The following is a 24,692-nucleotide window of genomic DNA, read 5'->3' as shown; positions in this document are numbered from 1 at the left end:
ACTGAGAATGTTCAGGATCTCAGCATGATCATGTTTCATATTCTTCACAACATCCCGTGTAGTCTAATGCGAGGGAGCTTGCTGGAAGGGGCAGGAAGATGGTTAAATGCACTTTGATGCACAACGTTGGACATGTGCCACGTCATACATTGTTTTCAGAACATGTAGGAAACAAACCAATCAAAACACTAACCAACCAATCAAAACCCTTGACGACAGACCCGATTCACATTCCACTCCCTTCTACCCAGTTGACCTCTAACCCTTTGTGTCTCCTCCTCCTCTCATCCCTGTTGTTCTGTCTAATTCCCTGCCTGCTGGTCTGTATCCCCTCCAATTCTCCGTCCCGCTCTTCCGGCGGGGGGGGGGGGGGGGGGGGGGGGGGGGGGGTCACTGTGCCTCCGACTGGATGATCATCAGATTAATTACCAGCCTGTGACACAGGCTAGATTAAAGTCTCCTCATCCTCTGGTGACCTCCACACACGGCGCTCAGCTGGAGAGAGGAGCTTTGATCCCTCCGCCCAAGGGTTACTTAGAGGACGCAGGGTGGCAAATGATTGCTTAGGAGGCCTGTTAGGAGAGCGCTGGAGGCACGAGTGGTAATGTCTCCCCACACCACTGGGACCCACAGGGGTGGGAACATTCTACAGCGCTCGGGAAGATGGACACAGGAACATTCAGAAACAAGGGTGTTTCCATCTTTCCTTTTGAGTGAATGTGTTCGTACAGACACCTGCAGAGATACTGCTCACAGCTGAACGTAATAAATAAAGCAGCTTACTGGCCATTGTGAATGATCAAATTCCCTTGAGACATCTTCTCCCTGAACCTTAATCCTCATTGGTGATGTACAACATAAGGTTAAACTAATCTGAGCCAGCCCAGAACGCATGAGTTTTCCTTCGGTCACTGTAAATCACTGCTCACCTTCTGTGAGCTGCGATCATCGATTGGCCTAATTCAGTTTACACGGCATCATTCGTCGTGGCTACCTGATCCGCCCCTCCGCTCTGCCTCGTCAATCTAAAGTGACATCACTTCCTGTAGACCAGGGTAAACAGACACTTTGGCATTTCCCTCACTGCTGCTGTCTCAACATCTCAAACATGCTTCCGTAATTTGAGATATTACACCAAGACAATCTAGACGTAGTACAGTGCATGTGTGGAACTGTGCAGAACCATACAGTATATTTTCACTTTAGATGTGCATATTAATTTATAATATATAGTACAACTAATCAGAATACTTCACTCCAGCTGCTAACAGTTAATTAGAACACCTGGGGTGGGATAACAGCACTGGAAATGAGACAAAATTATCAGTTACTGTTCAGTGAAGAAGGTTCATTGTATTCAGATCACAGATCAGTTCCACTGACCAAACCTGATCCAGTTAAAGATCTTCAAGTTTGAAGGATGGACGTTCAGAGCAGTCATGGTTCTGTGGGCTGGGCTCGATCAGCTCGGACCCTTCGCTAGGGTTGCAATAGCAGGCTATGACTTCATCCCGTTGCTAGGAAGCCGACTACCTCTTTGTCCTTAGGAGACATCTGATCATAATATAAGAATGAGCAGCACTGATGTCACCCTGATGTCTCCCGTTCAGACGTCCTCACTCCCCGAGACGTCTCCTACAGGACGGTGCCTCGTCCCCACAGCCTGATTCAGTCCCGTAAAATGCCTAACACACCCTTTACATCACTCTTGCTCATTGAAGCTTCAGTGATTTTTGTCATATTCGTAGTGTTGTGTTTGTTATGCCCTTTGTGTTTACTTTTCCAACTGCGCCAGGTTTCTGCTGCATGACTGCCCCCTACAGGGCGAGTTTTAAAAAACCCCCATGGGTTTTGTGCATAAAGATGTTCAAAGAAAAACGGATGTTAAATAACAGCGCGCAGAACCTTAAGCTTTATCCTGAGAGATACGCCACCACCCAGCTCCCATTTCCTGTCTGCTGTGGGAACCAGTGGCGAGTGCCAGGTTTGGCCGGGCCTGCGGTCCAAGCCTGTGGAGCTGGGGAAGCGGAGACAGCCCAGAGAACAGGTGGTGCTCTCGCTCGGGGGTTCGGATGACAGGCGGCACCTCTGCCAACCAGCACCACTGACCACTGGGCTTATCAATGACTGAATATCAGGAGTCATTTATAGCGCACATTATTTTTAACTCGGGACAGGAAGAACCACAAGGTTCTGAGACCTTCTTTCTGAAATCTTTCTCCTATTCTGGAGAAACTTGAAATCCTAAAACCTTCTCAGCAAAAAAAAAAACAGTGCACAGCAAGATGAAGATTAAATGCCAGTTATGTGTATTTTACTCTTAAAACATTGTATACATGGGTATTCTCAAGGAAACTGACACAAATGATACTAAGATGATGTAATTCACAGGATGAGCCAAGCTTCAATGCCCCTTGTGACTGCATATAATACGTGACTGATGTGAAACAGATCGGAGCTCTGAAGACTGGCAGCAGGTCTGCGTTGTCCTTCTGCTGGTCATCTATCATCTCCTTCTGCCTGCCATGCCATCCGCACTATGTTCTTATTGAAGGGCATCAGGAAGTCCTTGAAGTCCACCTCGTAGGAGAGGTTCTTCCTCCTCTCCTCCCTCCTCTCCATGTGCTGAGCGGAGGAAGCCAGCCGCCTCCCCCACACCTACAGCAGCGACGGCAAACATCGTGAGCCGGAGAAACACACCGCGGCTCACGTGGATATCCAGAGTTTGAGTCCAGGAAGTGACTTACGGTTTTTGGTGCGAAGCGAATGCCGAGTGTGTCGGCGCCTCGTGCGACGGTGACGTGTGGGTTCACGGTGATGATGTTCTCCTTCAGGTCCTCTCTCTTCTCGTTGGTCACCGGTAGAACGGCACTCACCTTCAGGAAACAGAGACGCCACATCAATCACTCTGCCCACGCCTGAGCGGAGAGAGAGACAGCTGTCTTCCTGTGGCTTTAACCTTCTGTGCGACAACAGTAGATGAGGACAGGGGAGATGTCTTCTTCTCCTTTCCGTTCTTCGGAGGGCTGTTGAACTTGTCTCTGACCAAATCGATGATCCTTTCATCGCCGTACACCTTCGCAATGTCTAAGCAGTTTTGTTCTGCAAAGAAGGACAAATTTTGTGCACGTTGTACAAGTATGTTTGGGACTCCTCCACCCGCTACACCATGCTGGTCTGATCCAGGGGCGGAGGTGAGGTGAAAGGTGAGAGGTCAGAGGTGAGAGGTCAGAGGCGTTACCCTTCTTGTTCTCAGCATGGACTTTGGCGCCGGCTGCGATGAGGTGGTCCACACAGCTGAGTCTGCTGCTCTGGATGGCCCTCATGAGCGGAGTGGCCCCGTTGAGGGCCACGGCGTCCACGACAGCCCCGCGCTGTAGCAGCAGCTCCATGATGTCCACCTGGCCCGCGTGGCAAGCGTGATGAAGAGGGGTCCAGTTAAACTGGTCACACGCATTCACGTCAGCCCTGGCAGCAAAGGGGGTGGAGGGGGGTGTGTGCAGGGGTGGGGGTGTGGGTGGAGGGGGGGGGGGGGGTGTGTGGAGGTGGGGGTGTGGGTGGAGGTGGGGGTGTGGGTGGAGGTGGGGGTGTGGGTGGAGGGGGGGTGTGTGTGGAGGTGGGGGTGTGGGTGGAGGTGAGGGTGTGGGTGGAAAGGGGGTGTGGGTGGAGGTGAGGATGTGTGCAGAGGTGGGGGTGTGGGTGGAGGTGAGGGTGTGTGCAGAGGTGGGGGTGTGTGTGGAGGTGAGGATGTGTGCAGAGGTGGGGGTGTGTGCAGAGGTGGGGGTGTGGGTGGAGGTGAGGGTGTGTGCAGAGGTGAGGGTGTGTGCAGAGGTGGGGGTGTGGGTGGAGGTGAGGATGTGTGTGGAGGTGGGGGTGTGTGCAGAGGTGGGGGTGTGGATGGAGGGAGGGGGTGTGCAGGGGTGGGGGTGTGGGTGAAGGTGAGGATGTGTGTGGAGGTGAGGGTGTGTGTGGAGGTGAGGATGTGTGTGGAGGTGGGGGTGTGGGTGGAGGTGAGGGTGTGTGTGGAGGTGGGGGTGTGGGTGGAGGTGAGGGTGTGTGCAGAGGTGGGGGTGTGGGTGGAGGTGAGGGTGTGTGCAGAGGTGGGGGTGTGGGTGGAGGTGGGGGTGTGTGTGGAGGTGGGGGTGTGGGTGAAGGTGGGGGTGTGGGTGAAGGTGGGGGTGTGGGTGGAGGTGAGGGTGTGTGCAGAGGTGGGGGTGTGGGTGGAGGTGAGGATGTGTGTGGAGGTGGGGGTGTGGGTGAAGGTGGGGGTGTGGGTGGAGGTGAGGGTGTGTGCAGAGGTGGGGGTGTGGGTGGAGGTGAGGATGTGTGTGGAGGTGGGGGTGTGGGTGAAGGTGGGGGTGTGGGTGGAGGTGAGGGTGTGTGCAGAGGTGGGGGTGTGGGTGGAGGTGAGGGTGTGTGTGAAGGTGGGGGTGTGGGTGAAGGTGGGGGTGTGGGTGAAGGTGGGGGTGTGGGTGGAGGTGGGGGTGTGTGTGGAGGTGGGGGTGTGGGTGGAGGTGAGGGTGTGTGTGGAGGTGGGGGTGTGGGTGAAGGTGGGGGTGTGGGTGAAGGTGGGGGTGTGCAGAGGTGGGGGTGTGGGTGGAGGTGGGGGTGTGGGTGGAGGTGAGGGTGTGTGCAGAGGTGGGGGTGTGGGTGGAGGTGAGGGTGTGTGTGGAGGTGGGGGTGTGGGTGGAGGTGTGGGTGAAGGTGGGGGTGTGGGTGGAGGTGGGGGTGTGGGTGGAGGTGAGGGTGTGGGTGAAGGTGGGGGTGTGGGTGGAGGTGAGGGTGTGTGCAGAGGTGGGGGTGTGGGTGGAGGTGAGGGTGTGTGTGGAGGTGGGGGTGTGGGTGAAGGTGGGGGTGTGGGTGAAGGTGGGGGTGTGGGTGGAGGTGAGGGTGTGTGCAGAGGTGGGGGTGTGGGTGAAGGTGTGGGTGAAGGTGGGGGTGTGGGTGAAGGTGGGGGTGTGGGTGGAGGTGGGGGTGTGGGTGGAGGTGAGGGTGTGGGTGGAGGTGAGGGTGTGTGCAGAGGTGGGGGTGTGTGTGGAGGTGAGGGTGTGTGTGGAGGTGGGGGTGTGGGTGAAGGTGGGGGTGTGGGTGGAGGTGGGGGTGTGGGTGGAGGTGAGGGTGTGGGTGAAGGTGGGGGTGTGGGTGAAGGTGGGGGTGTGGGTGGAGGTGGGGGTGTGGGTGAAGGTGGGGGTGTGGGTGGAGGTGAGGGTGTGGGTGAAGGTGGGGGTGTGGGTGAAGGTGGGGGTGTGGGTGGAGGTGAGGGTGTGTGCAGAGGTGGGGTGTGGGTGGAGAGCATTGTTATCACTGTTAACACTCAAATGTTTCACACACACTGTTAACACACAGACATAATGCTACATTTGAAAAATAGAAAGGAAATGAAATACAATCAACATTTTGGAGGCCATTAAAATTAAAAAAAGTTTTTGCACCCAGAGGCTAAAGCTCCAGCTCTATGAGTTTTAGAATAAAACATAGTGAGGTCTTTCTAACAGGCATATATACGGTATGAGCGTCACGGCCCTGGTGACGTGTTCCTCCGTTCTCGTCTCCTCACCCCAGCGTAATAAGGAAGTGGGTCATCTCGTAGCTTCCACTGCTGCAGGCCGCCATCAGGGGCGTCTTGTAGAAGCGGTCTTTCACGTCCACGGGCACATCCTGGCTGAAGGCCAGGCACAGAGACTCGAAGTCCCCCGTCTTCACACAGTAGTTGATGTTGGCGTAGGTCTTCTCTGGCTCGTCCATGTACCAGGCCGAGTCGTCCTCCACGGGGTGGTTGGGGGGCCGGTCCCGGTCGAAGCGTTTGGTGTCCGTGTACTGCTGGTATCTTTCGATCATGAAGTGCGGAGGTCCACCGTCCTGGCGCCGGGTCATCAGCTCGGGAGGCACGGTGCAGATAGGAAGGGGCGGAGCTAATTTACTCTTCTTCTTTCCTTTGCCTCCTTTCCCAGCCTTCTTCTTTTTAGGGCCATAGGAAGACTGGACGAAGGCCTTCTGAAGGTACTTCAGACCCTTGAAGAAGTCCCCGACGTTAATGAGCCCCTCCCGTCTTTTGTCATGTTCCGTCACGATCTTCTGCAGATCGGCCTGGTCTACGGGCGCACGATGCTCTTGCAGCACAGACATGAACGTCTCTGTGGAGATGTTCTCTGGTGTATCACCTGCTTCCTCAGCGATCTCAAAGGCCTTGCGTAGGACGCTCTCATGCTCACAGGACCAGTCGTGCAGGACCAGGGCCCACCGTTCGTTTGGGTTGACGTTCCCGGGCTTGGATAACTTTGCGTGGAGGCGCTCCGCCTTCTTCAGCTCCTTCAGCGCTGCTTTGTGGCCGTTGTCCTTCGCGATCTGACGTGGTAGCAGGCCGTCCATGTTCTTCAGTTTGGGGTTGCAGCCTGGAATTAAAGATACACTGTGAATGTCCACAAGTGTGTTCAGGCTCCCAGTTCCTCCAGCCCACATATGTGGTTATGTTTATTTTTAAGTTAAAACAAAAAACTAACAAAATACAAAAAATAATAAAATACTGTAATTATATGTTAAAGGAAGTACATAAATGCACATGAATGCAAGTCTAAGTTACCACATCCTTGCATAATTGCTCTTTTATAATCTGACATAATATGCAGATATGACTGTTGTATGTAAATTACCCTAGACTACAAATAGACGCATATCTAAAAGGTTACATTAAGACAAATTTCACAATAGAAAAAAACTTACACTTAAATTACACTTAAATTAGAATTAAATACATATTGCCTCACGACATGGAGTTTAATTGTTGATCTGAACCTGGACAACATATAGCATATTCTACTGTACATTTCATTCCTACATAAGGACAAACCGTGTGGCTACTTATCATTGAGCTTATGAGTGAATCATGCAGGATGAGGTTTGTCTCACGTTACTTCCATTACCTTCTAGATTTCTGAGTATTTTTTTTAGCGCCGGTGGACACTAGAGCTCTCTGACACTGAACATCGGTTCTGGCACTAGCCTGTCCCCAACACACCTCTTTGTGCCAGGAACCTACAGCAGTCCGTGTAGCCGCCAGCTGCAGCCACGTGTAGGGGAGAGTTACCATCCAGGGCTGCGACCCCAAGGTCACACGAATAGGCAGACAGCACCTGTATCACCTGAGCGTGGATCAGCACAACCTTGACCAATCAGGAGCCGCACGGTTTAAACATTTTACGTAACAACTTACAAAGGAGGTGTTTAAAGTATAACCAATCTGATGTATGTTGGACTTCAACCCAACCAAATTTACAAGCTAATATCATAAGCATCATTAATAAGGTCGTTGTCATGCGTTCCCATAATTCGGAGAATGAGCCTCATACCTGGAAGAACCCTCCTCTGGCCGCCTCGTGGCCAGCGTGTCGGCTCTCCTTATCGAGGGCGTTTGGGTTCCCGCCCCTCTGCAGAATGGCCCTCACCAGTGTCAAGGCACCTGCTCCGGCAGCCTCCATCAGGGCTGTGCGGCCTGTCGCCTGGGCACAAACCTCACAACCTCACAACCCAGCCTAATTCTCTCTTCTGGGGCCTGGTCGGCTTCCTTTTCTTAGTTTGATCTGATGTAACGAGCACTTTTCCTGACCTCTTTCTAACTTTGTGGCTGTGTTGTTGTTTTTAAATAATCGTGGTTGCAGCTAAGGACATGTGGGGACATCAGACAGTGAGGAATGCTGTAGAAGATTGATCATTGGTGCTTCAGTATCACTTATCCACTGCATTACTGATCATTTTATTTTTAAGTTTTAGATTTAAATGTAATTTTAGAGCCTAAGATGTATCTGAGATGAGAATAAAGAATATTGAGAATAAAGAACAACTATTCAGTTGTTGTCTTCCTCGGACATATAATTTAGACAAATATCTAGAGCTGATTCTAGACCTGCAGTTTGCTAACGTTTAATGCCAAAACACCATTCTGCAGAGATTAGAACTGCATTAACCATTCAAACAAACCTGGTCCACAGCATTGGGGTCAGCTCCTCGCTCCAAAATACTCATGCAAATGTTTTCACAGTCTGCAGAACGCTCACACGCCAGCAGGAACACCGGCTTCCCAGCATTAGAAACGCTGTTGACGTTTGCCTTGTTATTGAGCGCCACCTGCAGGCAGCGCACGTGCCTTTTTGAAGGCGATATGCAATAGAAAAGAACTCCTGCATATAAATACGAACATGTCGGACAAGAGGGGGTCAGATTGTTACTATCAGCTGATAGATGCAAGGACAATATTATTATACCCTATTGTTATTGTTATCAAAAACAAGACAGATTTAGACCAATTATTGAGTCTGTTTTGCCGTTTTGATATTTTGTCTTGTACGTTCACACAATTTATTCTGGCAAAATGTAAATTAAAAAAAATACATAAATAACAGTTCGTGGCTTGTAATGCATTTGCATATAAATTTATAAATAAAATTATTTTTATTTTTATTTAAAATAATTTTTTAAATATATTAAGTTATTATTATTATTAATAATTATTATTATTAACTATTAAGTTGAGAATTTAAAGTTTAGGTTGTGTGAGAAAAAAAAGTATTTTATCCCACACACATCAGTTAGCAGTCAAACATATTCACTTACTCTGCCTTATCATTCACGCCACGTCATGCCAGTATACACCCAGCATAGTCAACACAAGCTCACCTTTCCCCTCATTGTCTACAACATTCATGTCAGCGTAGTTTTGGGCCAGAAGGGCCACCATAGTGTCATAGCCCATCTGTGTGGCCAGGATGAGCGGGGTGCGGCCTCTTCTGTCCTGTATGTTGGGGTTCGCCCCGAGGGACAGTAGCCCCTGGACCATGTTGAGGTCGTTGGCCCCTGAGGCCAGGTGCATGGCCCCGGTTCCCTCCGCCGGTTCGGTAAGGTTGATCAAGTTGGGCAGGCCCAGCCGCACCATCTTCTCCACCTGTGCCATGTGGCCCTGGCGTACAAACTGCAGGAGCTTGCAGACCTGCAGCACCTCCAGACGGCCCTGTGCACCCACACTCCTGCTCACAGCGCCACCTGGTGGGCTCATCTATGGGACACAGAAACGTCCTGAAGGTGCACATCATCTCGCCAGGGTTGGAGGATTCATAGAACTGCTCACAGCACAAACCCTTGACAGTATGAAACTACAGATTCATAACCACTAATACGGCTGGCAGAAAGAGCATATTCTCCAGATGTGTATCTAGGTTCAGAAAGTAAAAGTCCTCACCAGGATTTTGCTCAAGCTTGCTATATTTTCTAATTAGTGCAATCCAGGTCAAATTAGTGGAATCAACACAATCCAGGATGAAAAGATTGCCTTTCATGACTTTTAAAAAAATGTCATTTTATTTTAAAGTTTTTTTTAAGTTTTTTTCGTTTTTCTCTGTCACAACTGTAAAATAGATCGAGTACAAAATAAAACAGTACACAGCACTGACCAAATAACCGCACACTCACCCTTTGATGTTACTACGCCTGGCCGGAAAACTTTAACTGTAAGATTTTATGAATGTTTGATTGTGAAGACTGAAGGCGGACTGGTGCGCGTGAACGAAGCGCGGGCGTGTTTCTCATGTCCCCATGGCAACAGCGTGCCAGAAGAACGAGTTTGCCGTCGTGCTGTGAGCAGCGGTCTAAAATGTCCCCTTTTCTCACCGTATTGTGAAAGTTTAGTAGACCCACGACTAACAACAACTTTATAAACGTCTTATTTAACTGACGTTTCAACCTCCTGAATAATACACGCGTGATAAAACCACACACAGCGCCGTTTCAAAAGTTATTCCCTTCAAGGGAAATTCGCAATACAGCTCGAGCGTGCAGTGCACGTGCGAAAATCCCCCAAGCGGGCGCACGCGCGCGCCGACGTGTTCGTCACACATCGGTAGTTGTCGTGAGCCGCGTCGACGACTTCCGTGATTATGGGCGTGGCCAGATGTCGTGTGTGCGTGTTTAGACCAATCAGAGCGCGGCATGTCCTTTCGACCTCGGTCCACATTCCACTTGTTATGACAAAATAGCAAAACATGGCAAAGAAAAAGGTTCTGTGCATCGGGTTGGTTTGTTTGGACATCATCAACGTCGTGGATAAATATCCGGAGGAGGACACCGACAGCAGGTCTGGAGAGGGGAGAATATTTGTGACGGATGTTTGTCTGTAGGTGGTGAAATATCTTAATACTGGCTGGTCCCACTGGTCCCGTTGGTCCCATTTGTGCTGCAGGTGTTTGTCTCAGCGATGGCAGCGAGGTGGAAACGCGTCCAACTCTTGCACGGTTCTGGCGCTGCTCGGCTCGCCCTGCGCCTTCATGGGCTCCCTCGCGCCCGGACCCGTCGCTGAGTAAGTATTCACCTAACATATTATATTTATTACCAGTTTCCTCTCTGGGTTCATATACATCTATATAGCGCCCTATAAAGACAGATGACGTTTGGATTCCTGATACTCCTGCATATTCCAAATGTAAGCTTAAGTCCTGCTCTATACTTTATGAAGCTGTTATTAATTGTTACTGTTATTAAATAATGTATAAAGGGAGTGTGTTTCTCCCTTTTTGCAGTTGTCCTTGTTTGACTCTTTATGGCCTTGTTTTCTGCACCTTGTGACAGCTCTTCTGCAAATGTTGTCATCTTGTTCATTGTGAGTCTTAAGTGCAGATGTGTCCGACTGGTCAAGGGTTGATAACTGACAGTTTATAATTGTCCTGTTTATAAGTGTTTCTCTGTCCGTGCTGTTTTCTCGTGCTGATTTGTTCCTTTAGCTTCATCTTGAATGACTTTAAAATGTACGAGATTGACATCTCTCTCCTTCTGGAGCGCGCTGGGTGCTCCTGTCCAGCGTCTGTAGTTATCAGCAATGAGACCACAGGCACTCGCACCATCCTGCACACGAACAGGTTTGTGTGTGTGTGCGCGCATGTGTGCCAAAGACTGATTTTGTGTGTGATTTTGCTTTTTTTTTTTTTTTTGCATTTGAGCATTTGAGTATTTCCTCATGCGTGTGACGTGTCATTGAAGCTGAATTTCTCAGACAACCGAGAAACCTCCGTTCACACTGGGCCTTTCTATTTGAGCACTAGGTGGCGCTGTGCCCACTTCGGTGGGGTGTTTGGTCTGCATTCACAGGTCAAGCGTAGCAGCCTGCCGCCCTTCTCCGGGCACGCCTGAGGTTCCGGCTCACCCGTTAGGCTAAAACACCGGGTCACGCGCCTCTCTTTTTGCTGCACTAGTTTCATCGTGGGGGATTTTGTCCGGCGTGGGGTGGACATTTCAGGCGTGGCCTGGCAGGAACGGGGAGAGACGCCATGCGCCTGCTGTGTGGTGTGCCCCCCTACGGGCTCACGCACTGTCGTTCTCTCAGACACGTAAGGCTGCTAAGCTGCGTTCTGACTACCGCCTGACCATCGCCACACTTCGCTGACTAGTTCAGTACTTCACTGTGCGCTGACGATTTCAGTACCTCACTGTGTGCTGACTAGTTCAGTATTTCACTGTGCGCTAACTAGCTCAGTACTTCACTGTGCGCTGACTAGTTCAGTATTTCACTGTGCGCTAACTAGCTCAGTACTTCACTGTGTGCTGACTAGTTCAGTATTTCACTGTGCGCTAACTAGCTCAGTACTTCACTGTGCGCTAACTAGCTCAGTACTTCACTGTGCGCTGACTAGTTCAGTATGTGCTGACTAGTTCAGTATTTCACTGTGCTGACTAGTTCAGTAGTTCAGTATGTGCTGACTAGTTCAGTACTTCACTGTGCGCTGACTAGTTCAGTATTTCACTGTGCTGACTAGTTCAGTAGTTCAGTATGTACTGACTAGTTCAGTATTTCACTGTGTGCTGACTAGTTCAGTACTTCACTGTGCGCTGACTAGTTCAGTACTTCACTGTGCGCTGACTAGTTCAGTATTTCACTGTGCACTGATGTTCAGTAGTTCAGTATGTGCTGAGTACTTCAGTAGTTCACTGTGCACTTATGAGTTCACTGCACTGCTTAATAACTAATAGCTGACATGTTAAGTGCTTCACCTAATAAATGTGCTGCAGTGCCATAATGAATGCTAGTCAGAACAGAGTGAGTGCTGCTTCAAATACTGTTTAATTTAACAAGATTGCTCTGCTGGGGTGAGACAATGACATTGCCCGAACACTGGCCAATCACATAGCTATTTTTTGGGTTTGTTTATTAGCATAATTTTGAAAAACCAAATTTCACTGCAGTGACATCGTAGCCTATTAATTCAGACTAGTGCTGTCAATTCCAGGTGCCGCAATTAAAAGTCCTCACCAGGATTTTGCTCAGGCTTCCTGGATTGTGTTGATTCCACTAATTTTACCTGGATTGCTAATTAGAAAATCTAGCAAGCTTGAGCAAAATCCTGGTGAGGACTTTTAATCGCGGCACCTGGAATTGACAGCACTAATTCAGACTAATTCATTTTCATGGTAAATGGTGAAATCGAACTTTTGTTTTGCTGACCTGCTGTGACCCTGCACGCTGTAATTTTTTTGCTGATTGCTTGCACAACTATAGATGAATTCACCATACTTTCAATGAATAGTTAGAATGTAATAAATTATCAGTATGTAATTACAAAGCACATAGTACATAGGCAAACAGAACAAACAGAGCATTTGGTTACTAAGAAGGTAGAGATAAAGTTTGTGACACTGTTGTGATGTATGCATTGTACAAGTATTGTATATTATTATGTATATATGTTTATTATTGTATATTATACTAGAATTGCATAGTATCTTGTTTTGTTCTATATATTGAAGAGTGGTGTGATTTCTCTGATTTTGGAGAGGTTTAATCAACAGAATCTTTTGTTGAGTTAGTGGGATTTTGTTAGTGATTGTGAAGTCAGGGTTTCATCTTCTTCCAGTTATCGTAGTGAAATGATTAACTTTCCTTTCATAGATTAGCAGTCAGCCAGGTTTACAGCAGCTGTGTCTACTAGGCAACATGTTGTGACAGACAGCCAGAATTAGATAATAAAAGTGAACACGCTTTTCTTCTTGCTGCAATAAAATCATTTAATGCTGGTGTTTGTTCAGCAGTTTAGAGATTGTAGCTCTTACCTCATAAATCATGTCACCGATGATCAGAAACAGCAGGACGAGTCTTGTCTGCTGGAGTGATTGTTGTATAGAGCTGTGTGAAAGCTGCACCTGTTCCCTCAGGAACCTGCCCGACGTGTCTGCGGAGGACTTCTCCAGGTTGGACCTGAGCCAGTACCAGTGGATTCACTGGGAGGTGAGATCAGAGTGAAGGGCTTTCACTTGTTCACTTGTTCACTTTGAGTATTGCTCTCTTACTAAAGGCTGTGCTGATTTAGAGCTAAACTGCTTCAGCTTGTATTTTGTCCCAGTTAGGCTGCTGTAGCTGGTTGATGTCTGGTTCCATGAACAGGGCCGCAATGCTGAGGAGCAGATAAAGATGATCGAGCAGGTGAGGGAACACAACAGCCAGCAACAGGAGGACGACAGGATCACCATCTCTGTGGAGATCGAGAAGACGCGTGAGCCTCTCTACCAGCTTTTCCCCTGTGGAGATCTGGTATGATTTTCAAAAATTCATTTCAAAGCAATTTGTACCCCCACATATTTTATTTACATTGAACCAGAAGTTGATTAATGAAAATCACAAAGCTTTTTAAACTTTGAAAGGAAAACCATTTCAAGACCTTTTCATATTTCTATAAATTAAAATAAAGGTTTATTTAAACCAATAGCGGCTACGCACGTAGCAGACACTGAACATTAAGGCCATTGACTCACAAACACGAGCACAGGACAAGACTAATGCACATACTGAACACATAACAATCACTGCATGAAACACATTAGACACAGATGAACACAGACACAGCAGCCACACCCACAGGAAATACACATATAGACACGGACTACATCAAGACACAGCCGAAAGGGAGGGGCCCGGGGCTGTATCGAGACATAGGCATATAAATAAAGACCTATGCATGTATGTAAAAAAAGATAGACCTCTGTGTGCATATAAATAGAGTTATATGCACAGAAACATCTGCATACTGTGAAATGGTCTACTTTGGCCGTGCAGGTGTTTATGAGTAAGGATGTGGCCGTCCACTTTGGCTTCCATTCGGCCGCCGCTGCTCTGAGGGGCCTTTACAGCCGCGTGAGGAAGGGGTACGCCACCAACACTGACAGGAAACATCATAATAAGAGTGAGCATGACCGATGAAGCGGCCACTAGATGGCAGTAGAGGTCTGTTTTCTCACAGACATCAGCTTTGGTATTGTTGGTCTTCTTTCCTCTGCTGTTTCCTCCTCTGACCTGCATAGTGTTGCTGTGATTTTGACCCCGGTCTGTTTTAGGGCTGTCCTCATCTGTGCCTGGGCAGAAAAGGGAGCAGACGCACTGGGTCCTGATGGCGTGCTGGTCCACTCCGACGCCTTCCCGCCCGAGACACTAGTGGACACGCTTGGCGCCGGGGACACGTTTAACGCCGCTGTCATCAGCTCCCTGTCGGGGGGTAACGCCATCATTTCATGCATTTTCAGCCTCGGTTTCCTAACAGTTTAGGAATTCCTGTTACATAAAAGGATGTAAAGTCACAGTGAGCTGCTTAACCTTGTTTCTGCTCGACAAGACTGTAGTGTAGCTAGTAGTGTTTCGTTATGAGGGCAGACCGCTGCGTTAGACGTATGAAGTGTCAGCTCAGCACTCCTACCCCCCCCCCCCCCCCCTCTCTCTTCTGCAGGGGGGAGTCTACAGGAAGCTCTCACATTTGGTTGCCAGATTGCGGGCAAAAAGTGCGGTATCCATGGATACGATGGAATTCTGCAGTGAACGTGGTGCAGATGAGTGGAACTGTGATTCGGTGCAGATGCTTATCTTGGGAAGGCCGCGCTTTTGGGCGGAGGGATCGCAGCGCGGCCGCATCACCGCGGAAGGTGCGCCCGGTCAACTGCTGAAATCAGCAACATCTTTGAATAACAATGAAGAAGAATGAGTAGAAACCCTCCATGTATCTTGGTGAAAATGTGTCAGTGGATCAGCCGCTATGATCAGTAGGATATTTACACTTTACTGACTACAAGTCTCTGCCTTTTCTGATTCAGAATGAGAGGTTGAAATTATAGTTAACAGTATTTCTGTATAACATTCAGAGGTGGAGCAAATTGTAATTGTAATAAAGCAAAAGATAAACAAGAACGCATTACGCACCTAGGTTACAATTTATCATCTCTAATGTCCTTCACTACGTACGTGTTATACAAATGTTTTCAACACCTACCGGTATGTCAGGTTGATATGTTCAGATTGCACTATTAATTCATTGGGTATTTTGATGAATTAATAGCAACATGTGGGCTTTGAGCGGTGATGTTGTGGAGCGGTGATGTGAGTGAAAGAGGGTCAGTATTTGAGTCTAAAGGTAAACAGGATGTCTGTTATGATTCCACACCATCTCAGTTACATGGCTGGATACTAGCACACATCTGTCTGTATCTGCTGACCTGTAGTCTACTTACGTTTTACACAGTAATACAGATGCCACTGATTAAAGCTGCTTCATGGAATGGTATCAAGTGCAATTCTCAAATGTCTTTATCAAAAATTGAAACCAGGACATTAATTGAACATTCATTCATTTAAAATCTTTGAAACTGGTAACTTTAATTTATGGTTGCAGTATACCAGAGGATCTTTCTGCAGTACAGCACAGAACCGTCCATTGATGGGCCACCAGTGCGGGGATAGCAGAAGAATCCCTGTATGCTCACAAGGCCAGTTTAGGCATACCAGCCAACAAACGCACATGTGTTGGGGTAGGAACCTCGCACTGGAGGGTCATGGGATCTCCACGTGGACACAGCAGCCAAGCAGGGAGGCTGAATCAGGGTCTCTGTGACAGTGGGGCAGCAGTGCTAATTACTGAACACAGTATACACACCAATAAGTTCTTCTCTAGAGAATCCAGATGCATATGAGCTACTGGAACTTGTGGCGGCTGCTTAAACATGGCGACTTTTATTACGAGAACATTGAACATTTATTAGGAGAACACTGATGTAAGATTATTCGACTTTCCTGTCTTGACATCATTTTTTTTTTTTTGCATTATAAAATTCAGATGGAAAAAGCAACGGACACCATTGCAGAGCCTGCGTGCTTATTCGTCTAGACTGGAGCACCATAGCCAAATGTTGAAAAGCAAGAGAATCTGTGTGTAACCCAAGTGTAACCCCAGGTCATCTAATCAGAGTTCTGCAGAAGTGTTTCTCTTTCCACGAATACGTGGGCCAACCTCCAGGTGACTTTTTTGGTTTGGACATCGGAAAATTGGATTGTGCGTAGTGCACCGAGCCGACTCTGTGTCTACACGCAAAATATCAGAATCACCTCGGTGAAAGCCACAGATCTTTCCTCGTTTCACATGTTTTCAATCACATTTCACTTTTTCAAATGTTGCTAAAGCTTGAATGGAGTTTCTTCACAAATCACACACTGGAAATCTTGGGAGTAGAGCTGTCTCTCCGGTAATGGAGAACTCCTTTTGATACAAACGGCGTGGCTGCGAAATATACGGCGAACCCACAGTGTGAAATATTACTGTCGTTTCCCGCTACATTAACACTGATTTGGTAACAACTGAAGCAGCGACGGAGATGTGTAAAATTAAATATCTTTATTTAAAACAGGTGTTGCCAACATACACATTCAAGGTCACAGGTTAAACCGTGAGTAGGAAGTTCACATGAGCCGAGATGGTGTGGTTTCGTTTATTCACGTGTCGGGCATGGTTTCGTTTACAAATGAAAAGTCCTTGCGGTATGAAATTGGGGGGGGGGGGGGGGGGGGGGTGGACATCAGTGAGATAGCAGCCTCAACGTATGACTTGGCACTAACCTTAGTTTCACACAGGAATAATCTGTTCATTTCTCAAACTAAGATTACTATATGCTTCAAAAAACGAAGACAACTTTATCTCTAACAATCATTCTTGTTTACTTTTTAGTTTCATAAGAAAAGACTTGCCATGTAGTACAAACATTCTTTGGCACCTCTACTGTAGGTCTTTCATTTGAAAGTCACAGACAGCTGCTTGTGAGAGCACCTTCTTTATTCTTTATGCGAATTCTATTTATAGGCATGTTAAAAGTTTATCTACTTTGAAGAAAATTATCTTTGATAATCTGACTTTTCTGTCAGCTTTGGCTCATGAGTTAAACAAGGACGGACTATTGGCGGTAGCTCGTAGGAAAAAATCTGTTCTCAGCGTGGTGACGTGTGTTATATATAGACTCTTGTAAACACTTTATTGATGAAAATCAGTCCTTTTAAAGAAAACACAAAGCTTCTACTCTGAGTCCTTCTGCTCTGAGATGGACACTTTAGTCCTGTAGCTTCGTCTAACAGGATGTTTCCTTTATGTTCTGACAGATGAACTGTGTTTGTGCTTCTCGTGAAGCGTAATGGCTTGGTATACTGCACAGAAAAAGGCACACTTTCCCATGGCTTGCCAGAGCACCAAGGCGTGGTGCTGTACTACAGCCACTCACGTTCTGTACTACAGCCAGTTCCTCTGTACTACAGCCACTCACCCTGTACTACAGCCAGTCGTTCTGTACTACAGCCAGTCACCTTGTACTACAGCCACTCACCCTGTACTACAGCCACTCACTCTGTACTACAGCCACTCACCCTGTACTACAGCCAGTCGTTCTGTACTACAGCCAGTCGTTCTGTACTACAGCCAGTCACCTTGTACTACAGCCACTCACCCTGTACTACAGCCAGTTCCTCTGTACTACAGCCACTCACCCTGTACTACAGCCAATCACCCTGTACTACAGCCAATCACCCTGTACTACAGCCAGTCACCTTGTACTACAGCCACTCACGTTCTGTACTACAGCCAGTCACCCTGTACTACAGCCACTCACGTTCTGTACTACAGCCAGTCACCCTGTACTACAGCCACTCACCCTGTACTACAGCCACTCACGTTCTGTACTACAGCCAGTCACCCTGTACTACAGCCACTCACTCTGTACTACAGCCACTCACCCTGTACTACAGCCAGTCACCCTGTACTACAGCCACTCACGTTCTGTACTACAGCCAGTCACCCTGTACTACAGCCACTCACTCTGTACTACAGCCACTCACCCTGTACTACAGCCACTCACCCTGTACTACAGCCAGTTCCTCTGTACTACAGCCAGTTGCGCTGTACTACAACACGTTACTCTGTACTATAGCCAGTCACTGTACTACAGCCAGTCACGTTGTACTACAGCCAGTCGCTCTGTCCTATAGCCAGTTGCACAGTATTACAGCCACTCACTCTGTACTACAGCCACTTGCTCTGTACTACAGACAGTCGCACTGTACTACAGGTATTACAGATGTAAAGTTTTGTTCTTTTTCTAGTCTAACACTAAAACATCTTAAAGGTGCACAGGATTAATAACATTCACAATATGAATTGCTATTTTATCAAAAGAAACCCTCTTAGTTCTGGAAACATACACACACACACACACACACACACACACACACACACACACACACACACACACACGTGCGCTTATCCCTAAACCTTGACTGTGAGTCTAACACTGTGGCAGTTAAGCACTTTGCAGTGGTGCACTTGGGAAGTCAATCAGACCTCATGGTCAGTTTTGATGCATGAGAAATCAATCATTCATAACCCATGCCTGTGACTCATATAAAATAAGGCATATTAACAATAACATTTCCATCAATAAAAAACTTGCAGTAGTATCTGTTACAACACTTGTCCAATAGGGCTAAGATAACATATCAGGAGCAAGTCCCTCCATTTAAAATCATATTCTGTCTCCAAGAAGTTCACAAGTTTAACAACATCAGTGGATTTGAAAATGACACCAGGGATAAACGCGTCTCCCCCCACCAGCCGTCACTCTGTGGGTCGTTTTCTGTCTCCGTCGTTTCGCTGGTTGTCGTTCACCTGGAGACTCGCGTGGGCCACCATGTTCCATCCAGCCAGGATCTCCTACACGTCCTCATAGAGGAGCACCCCGCTGAAGATGGTGAGGGGCTCCACAGAGTGTGCCAGTTTGCCCATGACCAGGTCGATGCAGACGGTGTCTTGCATCTGCAGCGGTAGGATGATGTTGAAGACGGCCAGGGAGCCCGGCGTGGGCTTGGCCTCGGCCATCGGCGTGTTCTCCAGGTCTTCGGGCTGGTAGCCGCCCGAGTCCACGCGGGCTACGCCGTAGTTCGACTTGGACAGCACGGCCTCGATCTTCTCGTTCTTGTGGCCAGTGAGGATGGCGCTGAAGAAGTAGTGGCCGTCCACTGGCGCCGTGAAGATCCCTGTGAGGCAGAAGGATGAGTGTTAGCTCGCCATGTTCAGTGCTCCTCAGGTTCAGGGTGGTTTTAAGCCCACACCAGTGTCATACTGGTCTTGTGAAGTCCAGGCACCCATTCGGCATTTTTAAAGGTTTTACCAATAAACAGACAAACACAAATGAAAGTTGCAAAGGATGTGAACCGTGTCGTGCACCCTGCCCCCTCCCAAAAGGATGAAATCAAAGACAAACAACAAAATACAAGCATGTGATTATGCTCAAATGCGATATTAGTATTATTCACAAGTTCGGAATAAGTATAAACTACATGAAGACACGCGTGATTATACTGTGAGCTTCTCCGTGAGAAGATGAGATCCTCCACAAGTGACCAAACTGAGAGAAGCTGTAGGCAAGAGGAAGAATCTGCACAAGAACATGTGGTGCATGACTGTAAATGATGGAACATCAACATTCAAATTCAAGTCTAGCTTTTAAAAAATAGCCAGTCTGAGGAACTCCTGCAGTCTGATGCAGTTATTGCTGTGTTCACATGGATCTTCTGACTGCAATTTTTCTCGCAGCAGAAAGCCAAATATTGCATTATTATTGAAGTTGGTTCAGATGGATTTTTGTCAATCAAGAACATAGTGACAAGTCAGAATTCATTTTATTAATTGAAGTTCAACGTTACCTGTTCGTGGATCATAAAATTCTCCACTGTTAGCAAAGATCTTGTCAAAAATTATGGTTCCAGCAGTGACCTTAGGATTAGTGAGAGCAGCTGAGAAGGAGATACGAGGCAGGAGAACATCTGCACCTGGATTACCTACACACACACACACACACACACACACACACACACACACACACACACACAAACCTCAGTAACATTTAATGAATTTGGCCATCAGCTCCAGTTGTATAATTGCTGCAGGGCTCTATCCAAAGTTGAGTTGTCAGAATTATGAGAAAATAAAATTCATACCTTTTTCGCCCTTAAGACCTGAAACAGGAAATTCAAAATGTGCTTAGAATGATTCCATGTTATGTTAATGTTGTTTATAGCATTTTACAGGTGAAGTCAGAGGAGTCAATTTTATGTGTAAAGTAGTCACAAAGTAGCTTTACAAAATGTGCCATACAAGCCATAAGATGTAGTTTGTGATAATAATGCAAGGACAAATAGTCTCTTTATTGTTTAATAATAAATTATTATTGTTAAGATTTAACCTCAAACCCTATTCTACAACACTTCATTCAGCTAATCAGAGACTACTGAAAATAGCAGTTTAATGACTCATGTGGTGGTTCATGGTTGGAACTAAACTTTGCATATGTATACTTGCATGTGTCTATAAAGAGCTATTACTTTCATAGCAAAGTCTGTCTTATATGCCTTGTATGTCTTTTAATGAAACAGGTGTGTTACCTGGGGGTCCTCTTGGGCCCTCCACACCTGGTCTGCCTTGTGGGCCTTCCTTTCCTTGTGGGCCAGGAAGTCCTGGAGATCCTTTTTCTCCTTGAGGGCCCGGTGGTCCAGGAAGGCCTTGAATCAGACATCAACTTATTAAACTCTAAAGTAGCCTTTAACCCTGGGAACCTTGCTGGAGTATTGATTTGCCCTTTCGGGACTCATCTTGAAGGTCTATATTTGACCACTCAACTATATCTGTTTTTCGTTTTATTTTATTAATTTCAAGTTACGTTTATTCAAGTTATTTTAATTTAAGCGACAGCATGTTTTTTGATGCCATAATTTGTACCTGAATTAAAATATTAAGTTCACATGTTTTGAAAGACTGACCTTTTAGGTCCTGCTCAATTATGGTCTGGAACTGCTTGAGAACGTGCAGCACTGATGAGTTGAGCTGCTTGATCCTGCCGTGGATGCCGTCCAGATGTGTGTTCTGGATGGTATCGATGAACCCGCTGTGTGAGGTCACCGTGGCGTTGAGCCCATTGACACAGTTCCAAAGGCCAGACACATGCTTGTTAAGGCCTTCTTTGATCTTGTGCAAGTTCTCTGATACAGAGTCCAGCCGGCCACAGACTGCTTCGAGCTTGGAGAGCCTCTTCTCTAGGCCATCTCCGGTCCTCTTGCAGTCACCGGTCTCCACCACAAAGCCCTCAAAGCGCTTCACGTCCTGATCTATCTTCTCAAAGCGCATCCTGCTGTCCTCTATATGTTCCGTCAGCTCCTGCTGGATCTTGTCGATCTCTGAGATGATCTTGTCCTTGGTGTTGCCCAGGTCGGTAATGACGCTGTCATGTTTGTGGACGCTGTGCTCCAGGCCTTTGAGGGTGTCGTTGATGGAGCTGAACGTTAAGATGACCTCTGACAGCTCTCCCTGGATGGACCTGAGGTTGCCGTTGTTGCTGCTGATGACGCTGTGGCCGTCAAGAGGCTTCTGAGGATCATCCAGGACACTCGGTCCAGTTCCTGCTGGAGTTTCCAAGCTAATCTTGCATTGCCCACCGCACTTGTGAACTTCCTTTTTAAGGTTCCTCATTTCCTCCTGCAGGTGAGAGCAGACGTCTGAGCATGTCGCATGTCCTGAATCCACTTTGCCCTTTATGGAGTTAATATCCGCTCGACACTTGTCCATGGCTTGGTGTGTAATGTTCTTTAGCTGCCTCAGTTCATCCTGAACCGTTCTGCAAAGGTCACAGTTCTGAATCTCCGTGACTATTCTGTTGAAGTGCTCCCCATTGTCTCCGGTCAGCGCTTTGATCTTGCGGATGTCGTGGCTGAGGTCGATCACCTTGTCCAAGAGAGAGTCACCAGACACCGAAAGGTCTTTGAGGCGTGTGTCAAACCTCTTGATCTCATCCTCATTGGCAAAAACTCTCCATTCCAGAGATTTGACTGTGTCATTAGGGCTGAGGTCACTTCCTCCTGAGGGTTTTCTTGGGCCAGTTGCAGAAGGTTCTCCCGAGTGGCCCTCTTGGCCAGAGCACAGGGAGCAGGCACTTATCCTCTTCTCCATATGGGAGGTGACGTTATCCAGCCGGTCTAGTTGCTTGTTCAGGTCAAACACGTTCTCTTTCACGAGCCCAATGTCTAGGTCCACGTCTGCTATCTTGTAATCTTGGTCTTCGAGGCGGTCTGTGATTTCTTTGCGTAGGTCTCTCAGCTCTTTTTGGAGCAGGTCTTTCAGGTCATTCTCCATGTAGCCACAGTTCTCTTCTGTCCTCTGGACTGTGTTGTTTAGCCTCCTCTCTAGATCATGCAGATAACCCCTGAATGTGTCCTCTGATATTATTGGTCCTCCCACACCACCTCCTCCTCCCACACCTCCACCTCCTCCCACTACTCCACCCCCTCCTCCGACTCCTCCCCCTCCACCTACTCCACCCCCTCCTCCGACTCCTCCCCCTCCACCTACTCCACCTCCTCCAACAGTCCCGCCTCTGCCATCTTCCCTCAGCTCTTTGTCTAGGCGATCCTGCAGGCTGTCGCAGGTCTCCGACACCGAGCCGAGCCTCTTGTCCACATCACTGAGTCTCGCTCTGACGTCAGTGACCACGTCACAGCAGCCCTGAGTGCCGCTCAAGTCTCGCCGCAAACTGTCCAGGCCGTGGCGGTGCCGCTGGTCCAGGGCGTGGATCTGCTTCTCCAGAGCCAGGATCTTCTCCCGGTCCGCCTGCTGCTGCCTTCTGAGGTCCTCCACCCCGGCCTGGCAGGCGGAGCAGGACAGCGAGACCCTGTGCTCCAGCTCCCGCAAGACCTCCTCCTTCATCCAACCCAACCTGTCGCCGTGGCCACTGCCGGCCCCGCCCACGTGGCTCCCGTCCCCTCTGCCGTTCACCAGGTGGTTGTTGATGGTCACCAGGGTTTTGTCGTGAGCTTGCGTTCGGTTGTCTAGCTGGTCCAGTTTGGTCTGGATGCTGTGGATGGTTCTCTTCATCTCGGGCTGGGCGGCGTCCGCCGGGGGCTTTCGCATCTGCTCCTCCATCCTCTCCGTCACGCTGTGCAGCGTGGACTGAAGGTCATGGATGGTTTTGGTCAGACTCTGGATTTTGTCCTCAAGGTGCTTCATCTTGTCACTGTCGCCTCTCCCTACGAACATGAGGGTCGCATCATTTACGTCAGAACATTAGAGTGAACAGTACAGCGTTACTGAAGACGGGCGGGATGGGAGACTAACCGGATCCTCCACTCTGCCCGTGGCCCGTGGCCGTGCCTGCGTGTCCAGGGTTTGGCGGCCTCGGCCAGGGTCTGGCTGTGGAGATCTGGGTGACGGATCCTCCATCAGCTCCATCATTACAGTCCTCACCGCTGTAACCGTGGCAACACTTCCACTCCATTTCTGTGACCATTTTGTAGGCCACTTTATATTTTGGCCTCATGTAGGTGCGATACCTTCAACACACAACAAGCACTGTATAAACAAAAGCAAAACATTTAAACACTGAAGAGCAAATATTTCCTGATTTATGGAAAAAGTGCTCACTATATATATATATATATACACACTTTTAATAAATTATAAAAATATGTATTTATAAAACTTAAATATAAAGTATAAAATTAAACAGACTTCAAAAGTTTTAAAAACCCTCTGATGACTTTACCACAGTTAGCAGCTTCACACTTTTCTTCTTTATTACTCCAAGTGTTATTGTCATCTCTAAACATCTTCAGAAAGTAACAGTTCTAGTGCAGGCAAGCCGACCTGCTGAATTTCTGCTGAAAAACCCACTGTTGAAACAGACTGTAGCTGCCAAAATACGTTCCCAAAGTGTTGATTTACACCCCTCCCAATCCTGGGTTCCATATAGGGAATGTTATTTTCTCCCAAAAGCTGAGAGGAAAATAAATGTTTCACAATTAACTCCCCGTGTGTGAACAGGCCTTCAGTCTGGTCTATATTCTTTTGTGTGTCTTTGTTTTTTATGTTTGTGTCGGACTCTTGTAGTAGGGCACCTGCTCCCCAGCCGTTTAAAGTGATATACGTCTCTCACTGATCAGAGAACAGTGAACAAAATCTCCTCCCTGGCTGTTTAAAGTGACATATTCTTATCTCAATGTTCAGAGAACAGTGAACACAACCTCCTTCCTGGCTGTTTAAACTGATATTTACTTCTCTCACTGTGTCGGCGCCTAATATCTAATGGGGTTAATTTAGTGTGACCACCTGCCTTATCCATTAGACTGATCTCATTCTGTAGAGACATTTACACCCACCAGCCATTCTTTTAAAAATACCTCTTAGATTCAGGCTCTTCTAAAGATGATCACAGCACTACTGAGACCATCAGAACAGTGTGGCTACCTGGATATTTTTAGGTGACAGACTACTCACAAACCTATAGTGACAATGTCACACACGCGGCCACAACTCCATAGTGACAAT

At 47.7% G+C, this 24,692-nt stretch overlaps 3 protein-coding genes across 9 annotated transcripts in view; 1 reads left to right on the top strand and 2 right to left on the bottom strand.

Annotated features, from left to right (window-relative positions):
* Positions 1 to 2,306: 2,306 nt before the first annotated feature.
* Positions 2,307 to 9,827, bottom strand: ankef1b (ankyrin repeat and EF-hand domain containing 1b). Of its 2 annotated transcripts, XM_076978641.1 has the most exons (10): positions 9,460 to 9,827; positions 8,671 to 9,046; positions 7,975 to 8,174; positions 7,347 to 7,496; positions 7,016 to 7,139; positions 5,558 to 6,392; positions 3,242 to 3,468; positions 2,960 to 3,102; positions 2,748 to 2,876; positions 2,307 to 2,658 (listed from the first exon to the last, which is right to left on the bottom strand). In XM_076978641.1, the coding sequence occupies exons 2-10, from the start codon at positions 9,044 to 9,046 to the stop codon at positions 2,500 to 2,502; spliced, it is 2,343 nt and encodes a 780-aa protein (XP_076834756.1). In that variant the 5' UTR covers positions 9,460 to 9,827; the 3' UTR covers positions 2,307 to 2,499. The 2 variants fall into 2 exon arrangements, with proteins under 2 accessions (XP_076834756.1, XP_076834757.1); XM_076978642.1 differs by lacking the exon at positions 9,460 to 9,827 and having other exon boundaries at positions 7,975 to 8,140; positions 8,671 to 8,802.
* khk (ketohexokinase) lies at positions 9,653 to 16,046 on the top strand. 6 transcript variants are annotated; one of them, XR_013121884.1, is made up of 9 exons: positions 9,660 to 10,120; positions 10,226 to 10,342; positions 10,764 to 10,898; positions 11,232 to 11,366; positions 13,186 to 13,258; positions 13,415 to 13,561; positions 14,084 to 14,210; positions 14,362 to 14,519; positions 14,748 to 16,046. XR_013121884.1 is itself a non-coding variant. In XM_076978643.1 (9 exons), exons 1-9 carry the CDS (start codon positions 10,029 to 10,031, stop codon positions 14,834 to 14,836), a joined length of 1,035 nt encoding a protein of 344 aa, XP_076834758.1. In that variant the 5' UTR covers positions 9,681 to 10,028; the 3' UTR covers positions 14,837 to 16,042. The 6 variants fall into 6 exon arrangements, 5 of the variants coding, with proteins under 5 accessions (XP_076834759.1, XP_076834758.1, XP_076834761.1 ...); XM_076978643.1 differs by having other exon boundaries at positions 9,681 to 10,120; positions 14,084 to 14,172; positions 14,748 to 16,042; XM_076978644.1 differs by lacking the exon at positions 14,748 to 16,046 and having other exon boundaries at positions 9,653 to 10,120; positions 14,362 to 14,740.
* A 618-nt stretch (positions 16,047 to 16,664) lies between these two features.
* The window catches only part of emilin1b (elastin microfibril interfacer 1b), a 27,296-nt gene continuing 19,268 nt past the window's right edge, over positions 16,665 to 24,692 (bottom strand). Inside the window, exons 3-9 of the mRNA XM_076977765.1 lie at positions 23,484 to 23,698; positions 22,718 to 23,395; positions 21,140 to 22,636; positions 20,765 to 20,881; positions 20,321 to 20,338; positions 20,027 to 20,161; positions 16,665 to 19,357 (exon numbers count right to left, since the gene is read on the bottom strand). Coding sequence (XP_076833880.1) covers positions 19,035 to 19,357; positions 20,027 to 20,161; positions 20,321 to 20,338; positions 20,765 to 20,881; positions 21,140 to 22,636; positions 22,718 to 23,395; positions 23,484 to 23,698 — 2,983 coding nt within the window. The 3' untranslated portion in view covers positions 16,665 to 19,034. The remainder of the gene's footprint in view (positions 19,358 to 20,026; positions 20,162 to 20,320; positions 20,339 to 20,764; positions 20,882 to 21,139; positions 22,637 to 22,717; positions 23,396 to 23,483; positions 23,699 to 24,692) is intronic.

Source organism: Brachyhypopomus gauderio, chromosome 17 (genome assembly GCF_052324685.1).
Source record: "Brachyhypopomus gauderio isolate BG-103 chromosome 17, BGAUD_0.2, whole genome shotgun sequence".
Lineage (NCBI taxonomy): Eukaryota > Metazoa > Chordata > Actinopteri > Gymnotiformes > Hypopomidae > Brachyhypopomus > Brachyhypopomus gauderio.
This window is presented reverse-complemented; position numbering and strand designations above follow the sequence as displayed.

What these genes read in the sequence shown, in the direction of transcription:
- ankef1b (XM_076978641.1), bottom strand. Translation starts at nt 9,046, where the DNA reads ATGAGCCCACCAGGTGGCGCTGTGAGCAGGAGTGTGGGTGCACAGGGC. An exon ending in TAGGTTCCTGGCACAAAGAG is followed by an intron (nt 6,393 to 7,015) that starts GTGTGTTGGGGA and finishes CTTTAATTCCAG; the next exon opens with GCTGCAACCCCAAACTGAAG. An exon ending in CCATGCTGAGAACAAGAAGG is followed by an intron (nt 3,103 to 3,241) that starts GTAACGCCTCTG and finishes CCTTCTTTGCAG; the next exon opens with AACAAAACTGCTTAGACATT.
- khk (XM_076978643.1), top strand. Translation starts at nt 10,029, where the DNA reads ATGGCAAAGAAAAAGGTTCTGTGCATCGGGTTGGTTTGTTTGGACATC. An exon ending in GCGCCCGGACCCGTCGCTGA is followed by an intron (nt 10,343 to 10,763) that starts GTAAGTATTCAC and finishes TTGTTCCTTTAG; the next exon opens with CTTCATCTTGAATGACTTTA. An exon ending in TACAGCCGCGTGAGGAAGGG is followed by an intron (nt 14,173 to 14,361) that starts GTACGCCACCAA and finishes GGTCTGTTTTAG; the next exon opens with GGCTGTCCTCATCTGTGCCT.